Source organism: Ambystoma mexicanum, chromosome 10 (assembly GCF_040938575.1).
Source record: "Ambystoma mexicanum isolate Mex_15411 chromosome 10, UKY_AmexF1_1, whole genome shotgun sequence".
Taxonomy (NCBI): domain Eukaryota; kingdom Metazoa; phylum Chordata; class Amphibia; order Caudata; family Ambystomatidae; genus Ambystoma; species Ambystoma mexicanum.
Window position 1 is genome coordinate 677,320,896 of NC_090932.1, and position 13,762 is coordinate 677,334,657.

General features: G+C 50.7%; 1 protein-coding gene across 2 annotated transcripts in view; it reads right to left on the reverse strand.

Moving 5' to 3' along the window:
• Positions 1-13,762, reverse strand: part of TRPC1 (transient receptor potential cation channel subfamily C member 1) — a 489,142-nt gene that overhangs the window by 151,930 nt on the left and 323,450 nt on the right. For both annotated transcript variants that reach the window (XM_069618262.1, XM_069618263.1), the window contains exon 10: positions 3,416-3,591. In XM_069618262.1, the coding sequence (XP_069474363.1) occupies positions 3,416-3,591 (176 nt within the window). The remainder of the gene's footprint in view (positions 1-3,415; positions 3,592-13,762) is intronic.

The window sequence follows — 13,762 nt, forward strand, 5'->3', positions numbered from 1 at the left end:
TTGGGGAGCGCACACCGGGGGTCTCCACGCGAGAGGCCTTTGGCTCCCGGAGGAGAACACTCTCCACATCAACATCTTGGAGCTCCATGCAGTGTTCTGGACCCTCGGGTCCTTCCTTCCGTCCCTCCAGGGCAAGGTGGTGAGGATCTTCACCGACAACACCACCACGATGTTTTACATTCGGAAGCAGGGCGGAACCAGATCCCCTGCCCTATCCAAGGAAGCCCAGGATCTGTGGCATTGGGCCGTCGCTCAAGGGATGTTTCTGGTACCCTTTCATCTGGCAGGGATAAAAAACACCATCGCCGACTCACTCAGCAGAGAGCTCCGCTCGTGCCACCAGTGGGAACTGCGCCAGGATCAAGTGGACTGACTATTCCGACGATGGGGCGAACCCCAGATCGATCTCTTTGCGACGGCGGCGAACTCCAAGTGCCGGAGGTTCGCCAGCAGATTTCCCCAACCGACGAGCATGGGCGATGCTTTCTCGTTCCCTTGGGACGGCCTGTTCCTTTATGCGTTCCCGCCGTTGCTACTCCAGCTCGTCAACCAGCTCAAGAGGTCCCGGTGCAGGATGATCCTCATCGCACCGGCGTGGCCGAGGCAGATCTGGTTCCCGGACCTTCTGGACTTTTCAGCGTCCACACCAGTCAAGCTGCCGACGGACGCGGATCTTCTCTCCAGAGAAGGAGGCACCATTCTTCATCACGAACCAGAGTCGCTGAACTTGCAGGCTTGGCTCCTGCAGCACTAGAGTTTGGAGGATACGACATCCCAGCCGACTGCAGAGAGGTTCTTGCAAAGGCCAGGGCATCCTCAACTCTCAAGTGCTACGGACAGAAATGGAAGAGGTTCTCTGTCTGGTGCCGTGCACAGAAGATTAACCCTCTGCGGATTACGGCCCCTCAAGTATTGCCATACCTATTGTCCTTGGCCAAGGCTGGCCTGTCTCACGCTTCCATCAAGGTACATCTAGCTGCCGTCTCACGTTACACCAGAACTGCAGGACAGGCATCCTTGTGGTCTCATCGACTGGTGAAGGAATTTATGAAAGGACTGTTCCGATCATTCCCGCCGGTGAAGGCCCCTGCCCCGGCGTGGGAGCTCAACGTGGTGCTGACTAAGCTCATGGGGGCCCCATTCGAGCCTATGCATTCAGTGCCGTTGAAGTTTCTGTCGTGGAACACAGCATTCCTCGTGACCATCACCTCTGCACAACGAGTGGGAGAGATCCAGGCCCTGTCTTGCAAGCCTCCATACTGGACTTTTCACGACACGAGGGTGGTGCTAAGGACGCACCCCTTCTTCATGCCCAAGGTGCCGTCGGACTTCCACCTCAACGAGCCCTTGGTGTTGCCAGTTTTCTTCCCGTCGCCTTTGTCGCCGGCTGAGAGGACTCTGCACTCGCTGGATGTAGCTAGAGCGCTGAAGTTCTACGTGGACCGCACTAAGTGTTTTCGGAAGACATCACAGCTGTTTGTGAACTTTGGACCTGTGAATCAAGGGAAGGCTCTCTCGAAGACTTCCATTTCCAGATGGCTCTCCGGCTGCATCATGCACTATCACCGGTTGGCAAACCGACCGTTGCCAGGCCGTCCGAGAGCCCATTCGACCAGAGCGATCGCTGCTACTACGGCGTTCCTGTTTGGTGTGCCCCTGCTCGACATCTGCAGGGCTGCTACGTGGAGGTCGACGCACACCTTCACGAGATTCTACTGCGTCGACCGGGATTCCAGGGAGGAGCCCAGAGTCGGCCAGGCAGTGCTGCGCAACCTGTTCGCCTAAGGTGAGCCTGATGAGGAGGTAAGAGTTGCTTAATGTTGAGTTGTTGTATTGCTTGATATTGAGCCTTTTGCCACCTCCCGTGGTTGTGCATGTGTATACTGCTATGTATTCTTATATTCATGAGCATGTGAATCCATGCCAGACCCCATGCTGGAGAAGGAACAAGTTACTTACCTGTAACTGTTGTTCTCCAGCATGGGTCTGGCATGGATTCACATGCAAACCCTCCTGCCTACCCCTCTGCGGCTCTTCACTTGGTCATACTGCCACTTCACGGGCTACCAAATCTGAGGATGGCTGCCGGGGGCGGGGCTTAGGGAGAGGGTAGTCATTGGCTGGGGGCAGTATGACCCAGAGACAAACAGAGAAAGACAGATCAGAAACAAAACTGATACTGATTTTTTCTATACCCAGGATTCCCGGCCTGACGGGGAATATTCATGAGCATGTGAATCCATGCCAGACCCATGCTGGAGAACAACAGTTACAGGTAAGTAACTTGTTCCTTCTCTCTTCGCCTTCTGCAGGCAGCCATGGAAAGGGAAGAGGTTCGGAGCCCCGCCTTCCCTTTCCATGGTGGCCATCTAGGAAAAGGATTTTCCTTCCTACAGTCGGTCGCCACGTGCATCCCGGTGTAGGAAGAAAAATACTTTGGCAACTCGGGTGGTAATCGCCTGATAGACACAATTTTACAAATGAAAAAGTGTTACATATGACACATTAACGTTCTTGTATGCTGCTAAGGCACTTTCCTTAGGACGTGGCCTCAGTTCATGTTACATATATATGTATAAATAAGCAAGCCTCAAACACACAAATCATTTGTGTACTTCACGATAAAGTCAAATGTTACTGCAATATTTTGGTGGTGTTGTTTCTTTCCTCCTTAAGTTTCCTTGTATGTGCCTCGAATTTGTATGCATTGTATGTCTTGATGTGTATTGTTTGTACTAACACAAGTATGTAGTAAGTCTTCAATTATTAGCTATTACCTATTAGCTATTTATTCCATCTTTATCATTACTGAAAACTCTGATACGGTATCATTCATTATTTTACTATCCAAAATTACCAAATTAAAAATATTGCCTTCTATAGTACATGCTGCAACCATTGCCTATGTGCATGTATGATTAGGGTCCTGTTTAACAACAACACTCCAATATTATGTTTTGTTGAGATGAGCACATTCTATAATACATTAAGTACTTCATGATGGATCTCTCGATCACCCCTCACATCTTATTACTAATATTATAAACATAATCCCTTTTAGAGATTTTTTAACACAATTCATTTCATATGCAAGGTCATCAGTGATGTCATCAATGACAATTGTGATGTCATCTTTGATGTCCTGGGTGTTAGTCTTAGCAGTGCACTGAGGTGGCGTGAGTTATGGTTGCTTAGCGTACCATAGCTAGCTAATTTCAAGGGTTTTTCGGTTTTACTTGTAACCATAACGTCCCTTTAACAGTGTGATATATATATATATATATATATATATATATATATATATATATATATATATATATATATATATATATATATTGCATTTGTTGATGTACATGACTTGATTGCATTACCTTTGCAATTTTTTAAATACCAATTTCTGATGCAAAAAACTCACGAGTGAAACGTGTCGTTGCTTTGCTGTTCACAAAATATCCCTTCACAGTCTTTTTCCTGGTGCCTCTCGAAGCCTTTGTCATAGAGCTGCGTCAAGCCAATTGTGAATGAAAACAGGACGAGAAGGAACATCCCGAGGAATTTTCCGAAGTCCTGCAGCATCTGTCCCATCGAAATCTGTAAAATGTGCAGTTTTGCAGTTTAATGCCTCTAATCATGCAGTGTTAGTACAAACCACTATCGACACTGCCTAAGAATTAATTAAAACAAAGGCATAAGAAAATCAATCAGTTTAAACATCTCTCTGGTATAAGTAAAATATGTATTGTTTTATTAAAATATACACTCTGGGTCGGATTCAAAGCCTGTGCTAAATATAGTGTGGAGTGCTGCCATTCTTCCCTCCAGTTTCCAACACCATCATTCCGAGATGTGTGGAAATATTGGAGCTGAAATGTGCCTTCCAGCAGCAAAAGCTGCTCAAATCTATCTTTGCGGGGGGAACATGTGTTCCATTGGCATAGCAAGCATTACTCAAAAGACGGCCACACTTCTAATTCAAAAACATTTTCTTAAACTTTCATTGAACTAGAAAAGTGGTGCTGCAGTCTGAGAAATGCTATGTACATAATGGGAGAAAGTGTGCTGTGGAGATTACCGGCATCTGCCAGGGTACAGTTAATGTACACCACTTTTGGCTGGTGCAGGAAGGGTGTTCTGGCCTCTGAATACAGTGCTTGCATGCAAGGGGTTGGCAAAGACTGTATCAGGGCTTTGCAGGAGTGGCAGGCTTTGTTTATTGCCACCACTCCTGTAATACATCGGAATGCAGGTCTTCATGGAAATGTGTTTCACAACACTTTTCCATTAGAACACACACCTCTGAATCAGGCCCTATGTGTTCGAGGCACACAAGTTACTTTTTGGGCCCAAAGTGATTCAAGGGTGAACCCTTCAAGGTCTGCTGGAGACAAGGACTCATTAAGGAGAGGGGTCCTATAGGAAGGGGGATGTGGGATGAACATAGAGCCCAAAGAACATTACAAGGGGTAAGTAATTTGTTCTTCAAATGGATTGTTTCCTCCCACGTATTCCTCATCTTTGATAGACTCCCAAAGCAGTAGGTTGAAGGAGGTGGGAATAGAGAATGTGCTGCTGATTAAGGCTGTGGAGCACAGCCTTGTTAAATGTTACCTCCTTACATGACATAGTATCCAGGCAATAGAAGTGTGCAAAGAGAACCAAGTTGCCACACTAAACATGTCCTGTACAGACACCCTCTCTCAAGAGCCGAAGAAGTAGTGTGAAGAATCCTATGGATCCCCCACTGAAATCCTTCCTAAAGTCTCCTAAAGGCAGACGCTTCCTGGTCCCAACCCTGTGGGTGTTGTACTGCAGGAGGATGACCCGGGAGGAGACAGGGCCCAGGGTGGTGAGGAGATTCAGTGGGATGAGGCACAGTATTTTTCCTCCGATCGGAAGACTCTTCCTAATATACCTAAGAGGTAACGGCTTGTCGTCATTTTAATGTCTCAAACCTCATATTAGATCTTGGGTTGTGAACCCAAAGGTTATAAAATCAGAGCAAGCTATACCGATAGAAAGGTCCTTTTATGGTATCCCAAGGAGTATGGAGATGTCTTTATTAAACCATCTTCCTCTGTAATAGCTAATTTTCATAATCCCTCTATTAAAAGCTTTAAGGGAATTCAATCTCCCCTTACAAATAATGTAGAAGTGGAAGAACTTAATGTTATTGAAGGGGACTACAAGCATCAGAATCCCAGAGGTACTGGGACAAGGAAGAGGGCTGAAGAGGCATCCAGATGTAGCAGTCAGGCAATTAAGCCTAGTGGCCATTGCAGTAGTCAGGCATCTGAGCTTAATAGCCACCTCCTGAAAATTGTTACTAAACCTGGGAGGCATAAAAGGCCCCCTCAGGAAAAAAGAAGGAGTAGAAGGAGCTGGAACGAGAGCTGGAAGGCAAACTGTAGCAGAAGAAGAAAAGAAGGAGCACAACGCTAGCAATTCACATGAAAGAGGGAGCACAAGAGGGACGCGGCAATGTAGAGGCAGATTTCTCCTGCAAGTTCTGAGAGTCCTGTTCTCCCAAAATCTGAAATGCAGGAGCTGCGCAATGTAAAATGTGCAGGAGACTACGTTTTCCCCATGTGAACCTTGTTGCTTTGATTGCAGAGCTGTGAACATGCAGGGGACTGAGGCCAGAAGCAAGAGGCAAGCCGAGGTTCTCGGAGGAAAAGGAACTCCCAATTGAAGTGGCCAGACTGGAGACACCCGTGCAGGAGAACGGTGTGGGTCCCCAGCGAGCCAGAAGCAGTATAAGTGGAAGTCGGGAAAACAGTGAAAACTGCAAACCAAGTGTCTGAGAAGCCTGTCAGTGAAGCACGGCGTTCTAACACTTTGCTCAAGCCTTACCGGTAACTGTGTCCAACAACTAATGGAGTCACGTATGACTTCATGCGAGTAGAAGCGGTTCATTGTATTCAAAGTACTGTTCACAATGAAAATGTAGCATTCGTGTATACTGTGAAAGAACTCACATTTGCATGAGAGCTAAATTGAATGAAGTTCATTGTTTTTTTTTTTTTTAACTTTTATTTTTGCTGGCAGTGGTAGATGACATACACACACATTAGGCCGATTATGATATAACAGTGCAAGACAAATGTAATACATGGGGATGTACATAGGCAGCGAGGGATGACCCCCAAGATGAGGAAAGCAAGACAGTGTTGCAGAGAATTCCGTACATAACAGTGGAGACTTAGGGAGAACCAACACCAGAGGAGGGGACATCAAGACCGTTAAGATAACTGTTGAAGGCAGTCCAAATGTTTTTTGGCCGGGAACGGAATGGGAGAGTAGTAATATAATCTTCCTCACAGTTTCGGGACCAGGTCAGTAGATTCAGCCATTTCTGAAAGGTGGGAGGAGCAGCACATTTCCAATTTTGCAGGATACATTTTTTGGCTATTATACAACATATATTCAAGAGTTTGGCCTCCCCTCTGACCCCTTCATCACCCCACACTCCGAACAACACCCCCATCGGGTCAGGCTCAATCGTCACATCGCAAATTTCGGACAGTGTTTTAAAGATCTCATCCCAGAATGGGGCAAGTTGGGGGCAGTCCCAAAACATGTGGAGATGGCCAGCGTCTTCCGCTCCGCAGCGGGGGCAGAGCCGCATCTCAGAGCGGGCAAACTTGGAGAGTCTACGCGTGGTATAGTATAGCCTATTCAGCAATTTGTATTGTATTGTTCGGTACCGGAAATTCAGGGATACCTTGCCGGTATGGGAACACAATTTACCCCACAGATGGTCTGTAATGTCAACCCCCAGTTCAGAGGCCCAGTCGTCCCGGGCCCGTAAGGGCGGTGGTGTGGCAGCTGTGAGCTGGAGTTTATATAGCGATGAAACTACCCCTCGGGCCCCGCCAGAGTTGGCGATATAGGCAACAGCGGGATGGTCAGGGGGTTCGTTAGGGAACACAGGCCAAGCGGTCCGGAACGCTGCTCGGAGTCTGTAGTATTGCAGCAGTTCCAGCGGTGTACCAGCGTGGGATGGCTTCCAAGTCTGTGGTGTTATAAACACCCCATCCGGATAGAAGTCAGTTAGGGCCAGGTATCCTAGGGACCGCCAGTGACGCGCCAGAGCTATGTCATTCGTGGGTTCCAGCCCGGGGAGCTGCCAGGCGGGGAGCCACTTATAGTATGGGTGTTCCGCGGAGCCTGCAGCAAACAACCGCCCCCAGGCTGATAGTGTGGTCTGGACTGGATCTATAGGTGAGTCAGGTACGTACCGACGATGTAAAATTAGAGTCATGATATTGGCGCCGGAGGCAGCAAGGTTTTCAAGCTTGACGTGCGGGCGAGGGGAGGGTCCGGGGTACCAGTAAGTGGCAAATTGTGCCTGCGCTGCTATCCAGTATCGCATCAGGTCAGGGGCCGTGAACCCGCCTCTGTCGTAGGGCAGAGTCATATCCCCCCACTTTTTCCGCACAGCACCGGAGTGCCACAGGAACTGCGCACATAGCCTGTGCAGATCAGTGAAGTATTTCCTGCCAGGCCATATGGGAACATTTGTGAATGTGTACAATAATTTGGGAAGCAGTATCATCTTAACCAGTGATAACCGCCCAGCAAGTGACAACGGGAGAGGGCGCCAGCGCGCAATCTTGGTTTCGGCTAATTCTGCCACTGCTAGGTAATTGCTAGTCAAGAGAGTCTCCTTGGTCAAAGACACCTGAACTCCCAGATATTTAATCCCGTTGGGGGACCAGCGGAGTGGGTATTCAGTGGCCGGCTGGGGCGTGGAGTGTGTGAGGGGGAAAATTTCGGATTTGGTGTAGTTGATAGTAAAGCCTGAGTATGTTCCGATACGAGTGATGTCCCGAAGGAGAGGGTCAAGGTGGAGATCTGGGCTCCTGACGAAAAGCAGGATGTCGTCAGCGTAGAGCGAGATAATTTCGGGTGTACCCTGGAGGCGTATCCCTTTGCATGAGTGGCGCTCCCTGACATAGTCCGCCATGGGCTCGATGGCAAGGGCAAACAGGATCGGGGAAAACGGGCAGCCCTGTCGGGTGCCACGAGAGAGAGGAAACAAGGCAGATGTTTGGGAGTTGACGCGAACCCTGGCGACTGGGGATGTGTATAATAGTTTGATGTATGCGATCATCCCGGGTCCGACGCCCATGTTTTCCAGGACCAACCACATGTACTTCCAGGACACCATATCGAAGGCCTTCTGGGCGTCCAAGGTGACCGCCACCGCACACACGTTTTGACTGATGCGAGCCATGACGTTAAGGAGCCGTCTAATATTGTGCGATGTGGATCTACCAGGGACAAAGCCGGATTGGTCCTCATGTACCATGTATGACATAATAGGAATGAAACGATTGGCGAGCACCTTGGCAAAGATTTTCGTATCCAAGTTCATGAGTGATAGGGGCCGATACGAACCACAGTCATCTGCTGGTTTGCCAGGCTTGAGGAGGACCGTAATAACGGCTTCACGTAGAGACGAGGGAAGGCATCCCAGCTGGAGGGCCTCATTCCATACCTCTAGCAATTCGGGTCCCAAAATGGCCACATGCTCCTGAAAGAATTCAGCCGTAAGCCCGTCGGGGCCCGGCGCTTTCCCCTTCGGGAGACTTGATATGGCTTCCACTATCTCATCTAGTGTAATGGGGGAGTCCAACTGTTCTCTCGTTGCCGGGGAGATGATAGTGGTGGGTATCTGGTCTAAAAGCTCGCGCATATGGGATTCGCTATGTTCAGGGGGTTGAGAGTATAGTTTGGAATAGAAGCTTGTGAAGACCTCCAGTATGTCCTGGTCGGACCACTGAGTCGTTCCATGATTATCCTTAACACTGGTAATGTGGGCTTGGCCCCATTCCCCCCTGGCCAGGGCAGCGAGTGTCTTGCCGGGTCTATCTCCCTCACCGTATTTCCGTGCAGCCTGTGGACGACTGAAGTACTGCACTTCCCTGATTGCCTGTTCATTGAAGATCTTGAGTTCTTCACTAATCTGGGAGAGTATACCAGGGTCAACGGAGGCCGGGTGGGCCCGTTCCAGGTCACGTAGCTTAGTTTCAGTACGTGATAGGGTGGTTCTTATGGATTTGAGTACCCCCGACTCCCTAGAGATGGACGCCCCCCTAATGAAGACTTTGAAGGCGTCCCAGCGGATCCCCCGGGTGGTGTCCTGTGGTGAGTTGTTGTCAAAGTAGGACTGGATATCTGCAAGTATGTCTGCTCTAAAAACTATGTCCTGTAGGGCAGCAGATTTAAAGCGCCATGTGTTAATAGTGGGGGCTGGCATGCCCATGTCAACAGACAACAGGATCGGTGAGTGATCAGATAGTGTGCGAGCGAGTATACATGTCTTGGAAACCCTACCTAGCATAGGACCAGATAGTAGGAATAGATCGATCCTGGACGAACTGTCGTGGACCGATGAGTAGAAGGTGTATTCCCGTGTTGACGGATGTAGAGCTCTCCATGCGTCATGAATGTCAAGTGTCTTGCAATGGGACAGGAGTCTGCGCGCTGCGCCCGACGGGGGCCTGGGCGCTATGCCAGTCCTGTCTAGGGAGGTGTCCAGGATAAAGTTCATATCCCCGCCCCAGACGATTTGCACATCCGTGTATCCCAGCAGTATGGAGACCACCTGGTCAATAAATTCGGGGGAGTCGACGTTGGGGCCATAAGTATTTACGAGCAGGTAATCTCTATTGGCAATGGCGCAGTACAGCACAATGTATCTTCCACAAGGATCTATATAGCTCCTATGGAGGACAAACTTAGGAGACTTGTGGATCAATGTTAGGACTCCTCTGGCGCGTGTGGAATAAGAAGTAAAATATCTGTGGGGTCCCCAGGTAGGCGCAATGCTTCTGGCCAGTGGACCAGTGGAGTGTGTCTCTTGCAGGAGCAGTACCTTGCAGCCGTGTCTATTGGCATAAGCCATGATCCTGCGGCCCTTGGTGTAATTACTTAGGCCTCGGACATTCCATGACATTATCGTCACTGACATCTTAGCGCATCAGACAAGAATATCACTAAACACAATACCCATGGAGGACAATCTCCCACTAGGTGATACTCGCACCAGTGTCCCCCTCCGTGTGCCGCAAACTCTGTCCCCAGAACCCCCGATCCCAGGGTGATTGTGATTGAGACAATTACATGCATCTCTACGGTTTTAATGTACATCCCACGAAATTTGTTGAATTTCAAATAAAAGAGTGAGCATGCACAAATATAGGTGAGCCGGTGTGTATCGCCCTGCCATTCCGCCACTGCCTTTTTCTAAAACATTTCCCGTGTAACAACCCATACCTCCCCCCGCCCTCACTGCCCACCCCCAACTTGCAGTGTAAATCCCTTGCCCCCAAAAAAATGTGTCACCAACAGGTCCGATTCTCCCCGAGGGGTGGAGTTCGGAGGGCGAAATCCAACAGGGATAAGGCCCATTCTGTGCCCAACAGGGGCACCGAAGCAGTGACAACCAATAAACCAAAACCGTTGCCATTGCAGCGAGGTGTGCTGTAGCCGTGTGGGCGGTTCTTAGACAAAGATGTAGGACAGACAAGGCTGTCGTGAGTAGGTTCTGCGATGAGCGGATCTAAAGACAGGAGCCCATGTCCAGCAGAGCTTTGCGGGAGAGACCAGAATGAAGGAAGTTCTAGGGTTCGTAGACAATACGATGTTCCGAGCCGCAGGGGGAGCATTGTCCGCCGTGGTTGGGTCTAGTCTCAGCCCGGTCAGGCGCTGGGGGAGCCTGATGCGATGGATCTGTAGTGTGCTGTTTCCATATGCACGTTCAAGGTGACGGATGTTCCTGATGGAGAAATAGTGACCGGCCTGAGTTACCACTCATCACCCCTCATCAACCGGGGCCCCCGCTGGGTTGGGGAGCGGTAGGTGCATCTCAATGAATTTCACAGCCTCCTCTGCAACAGTGAAGAAATAAAGTTTCCCATTATGTGTGATTTTGAGGCGAGCCGGGAACAGGATGGCATACGGAACGTTACGTTCTCTGAGCAGCTTTTTAACTCCGATGAACTGACGCCTCTCCTGCTGGACCGCTATTGAGAAGTCCGGGAAGATCCTTATAGTATGAGATTCGAGGCGCAGGTCTCCTTTCTCTCGTGACAGCCGGAGGATGAGGTCTCTGTCCCGATAGTTGAGGATCCTGGCTATAATGGGTCTTGGGATGTCGCCCGGTTTGGGCCTCGGTGACAGAGCCCGATGAGCGCGCTCAACGGTAAAGTATGGGGACAGGACTGGGTTGCCCAGGAGGTCCTTAAGCAGGGATTCCACAGCGTCTTCCATGCGGCCCCTGAGGGCATTCTCAGGGACACCGACGATCCGCAGATTATTTCTGCGAGAGCGCGATTCAAGGTCGTCGCACTTCGCTTTCACACTGCGCATGTCACGTGACAGGGACGCCACTGTGTCCTGTAGTGCATGTATTTCGTCCTCATTGGTAGATATACGATTTTCAGCGTCGCTGATTCTGGTCCCCGCCTGATCCATCCGCGTTTTTAGGGAGGCAACATTGGCATTGATGTCGTCTAATTTCTCATGAAAAGACGCAAAGTTTTTGGCCATCGATTCCATAAGCGTGGTCAGGTCTGGGGGTGCGGGAGTGGGGTGATGGTCAACTTCCAGATCATCCTGGATGGGCGAGTCCTGCTCCGCCTCTCCCCTCGGGACAGCTTTAGCGAATCTGTCCATGGCACCCCCTTTATGGTTCCCCTTGACCTTGCCAGGCATTGTTGTTATAGGTCCACGGACAACGCAGACAGAGGGCCCAGCCACAGGGGGGAAGAGTATGGTCCCAGGTCAGGGGTGCAGACTGTAGATGTTGGGATTATTCCAGCCGAGATGTGAGCAGGGCCCAGGAGGGGCACGAGTAGGCAGGGGTCAACTGGTACGGCGGTGTAAGGTGGTTCCAGGGACTGTCAATGAGAAGGTGCTAAGACCACAGGGTCAGCCGCATCAGTAGAAGGATCCGGGGGGTGGCGTCGCGGCACAGATGAGGGAGCGGGATATGACTTACTAGTTGTTATCCCGCCTGCCACCCCGCTGAAACACCAGAGTCACACAGGGGTTTGGAGCCAGTGTCTACCAGGCTGCTGGGGCAAGAGGTGCGCGCCCTGGGCAGAACCTACGTCGAGGGGCGCAGGGCCAGGTGTGAGTTCTCCAGGGAGGGGTCCCTGTACCGCCCCCAACAGGACGCAAGCAGGTGGCCGCTCCACGCCACCGGGGAGCGGAGCCAGTCGGGAGATGTTGGGTGCCGGGGCTCGCCCGGACGAGGCCGCCGCAGCGCGCCACACAATATAGGGTCAGGTCGGGCCGCAGTCCGCCCGCCCCCCCCGGAAGGATGAACAGGGGAGCAGCGGGGGGAGGAAGGGGGGCAAATCGATCCCTCCCCTGGAGGGGACCAAGTTGGCACGGGCAGCCACTCCTCACCTCGGGGGGAGCCGCTCCACGCTCCCCAGGAGCCGCGACACCCTGCGGGGGACGGCGACGAAGGTCCACAGCCGGATGGGCGGGCGGGCGAGGCCGGGGCGCGCTCCGGCGACGGCCCCAGCCGCAGACCACCGGCTCACCGCGGAGTCCCAAGGAGCGCGATCGGGCCGCAGTCCGCCCAACAGAGCGCCAGGAGGGGCAGGCGGGCCGAGAGGCGGGGGCGGGATCCGAGTCAGCGCCGCGGCCTCTGCGATGAAGAGGGCCGCACCAGCAGAAGGCCCAGTCCGGGGCTCCCCAGGGACGAAGAACAGCCGGAGCTCTCCTGGCGGCAGCACAGTGATGTAGGGCAGCGGCACTGCAAAAAACAGGAACGAAACGCACGCTGTGGCCGCAGATGTAAGCGGATTTCCACCGATCCCACACGGAGCTCAGTGGCTAGGCAGCCATCTTGGGCTGCTCCACAGCGCCACCCGAATGAAGTTCATTGTTGAACTACTTAAAGGCAGTTGCCGTATAAAGGCAGTGGTCGAGTGTCCCTTAAGAAGAGGGAACGCTTTCTAAACCATTACCGAATACCTAATCCTGACAGAAAACTACATAAAAATGAGATCGGCGTGCCTAATTGTGATTCCCAAAGGAAGTCAGAACTTTATCATTTGCCGTTATACAGAAATAGAATTCTCTTCATCTTTAAACTTGGAAATCTACTTTAAAGAGAGGTGGTGTGTGCCTTATTGTGTTTTCAACTAAGAGACTGAATCTCATATTGTATCCAAAAGTGACATTCTTTCTGTTCTTACGAAGTAAAGAGTTTAAACTACTGAAGAGAAGAACAGGCATTGGCCAAGCCAAGAGGCACCTCCTTTGTATAGTGAAACCAACCTTTCCAAGAGTTAAAGAGGAAGCCAGCTGCACTGTTGTTAACCCTCAAGTGCCATAAAATACAAGTGTGCCAGTATTACCTGAAGCGGAGAGAGTGGCACCAACGCTTTTGGGTAATTACTTGGGGCTGAAAACAAACAGACAGGTGAGAGTAAAGCAGGGCAAGGGGAAATAAGTGCTTGTGAAATACATTCTGAAGTAGACCCTACATGTGGTACCAAAAGACTACTGAAACCAAGGAGAAGTGAGACTTGTGGGCAGAACCAGGTTGTTATTGTGGCAGACAGACAGAAGAGGCAAAGAGGCTGCCCCTTTGAGAACGTCATTAAAGGAAGAGTGCCTTCCCTACCTGAAGAGGATGAAGAGTCTTGTCAAAACCTGCCTAACTATTCAAAGTACTGAGCGGTGGTAGTAGTACTTAAACAGTGTTGGTATAATGAGTTGTCAGCAGATGTAAACT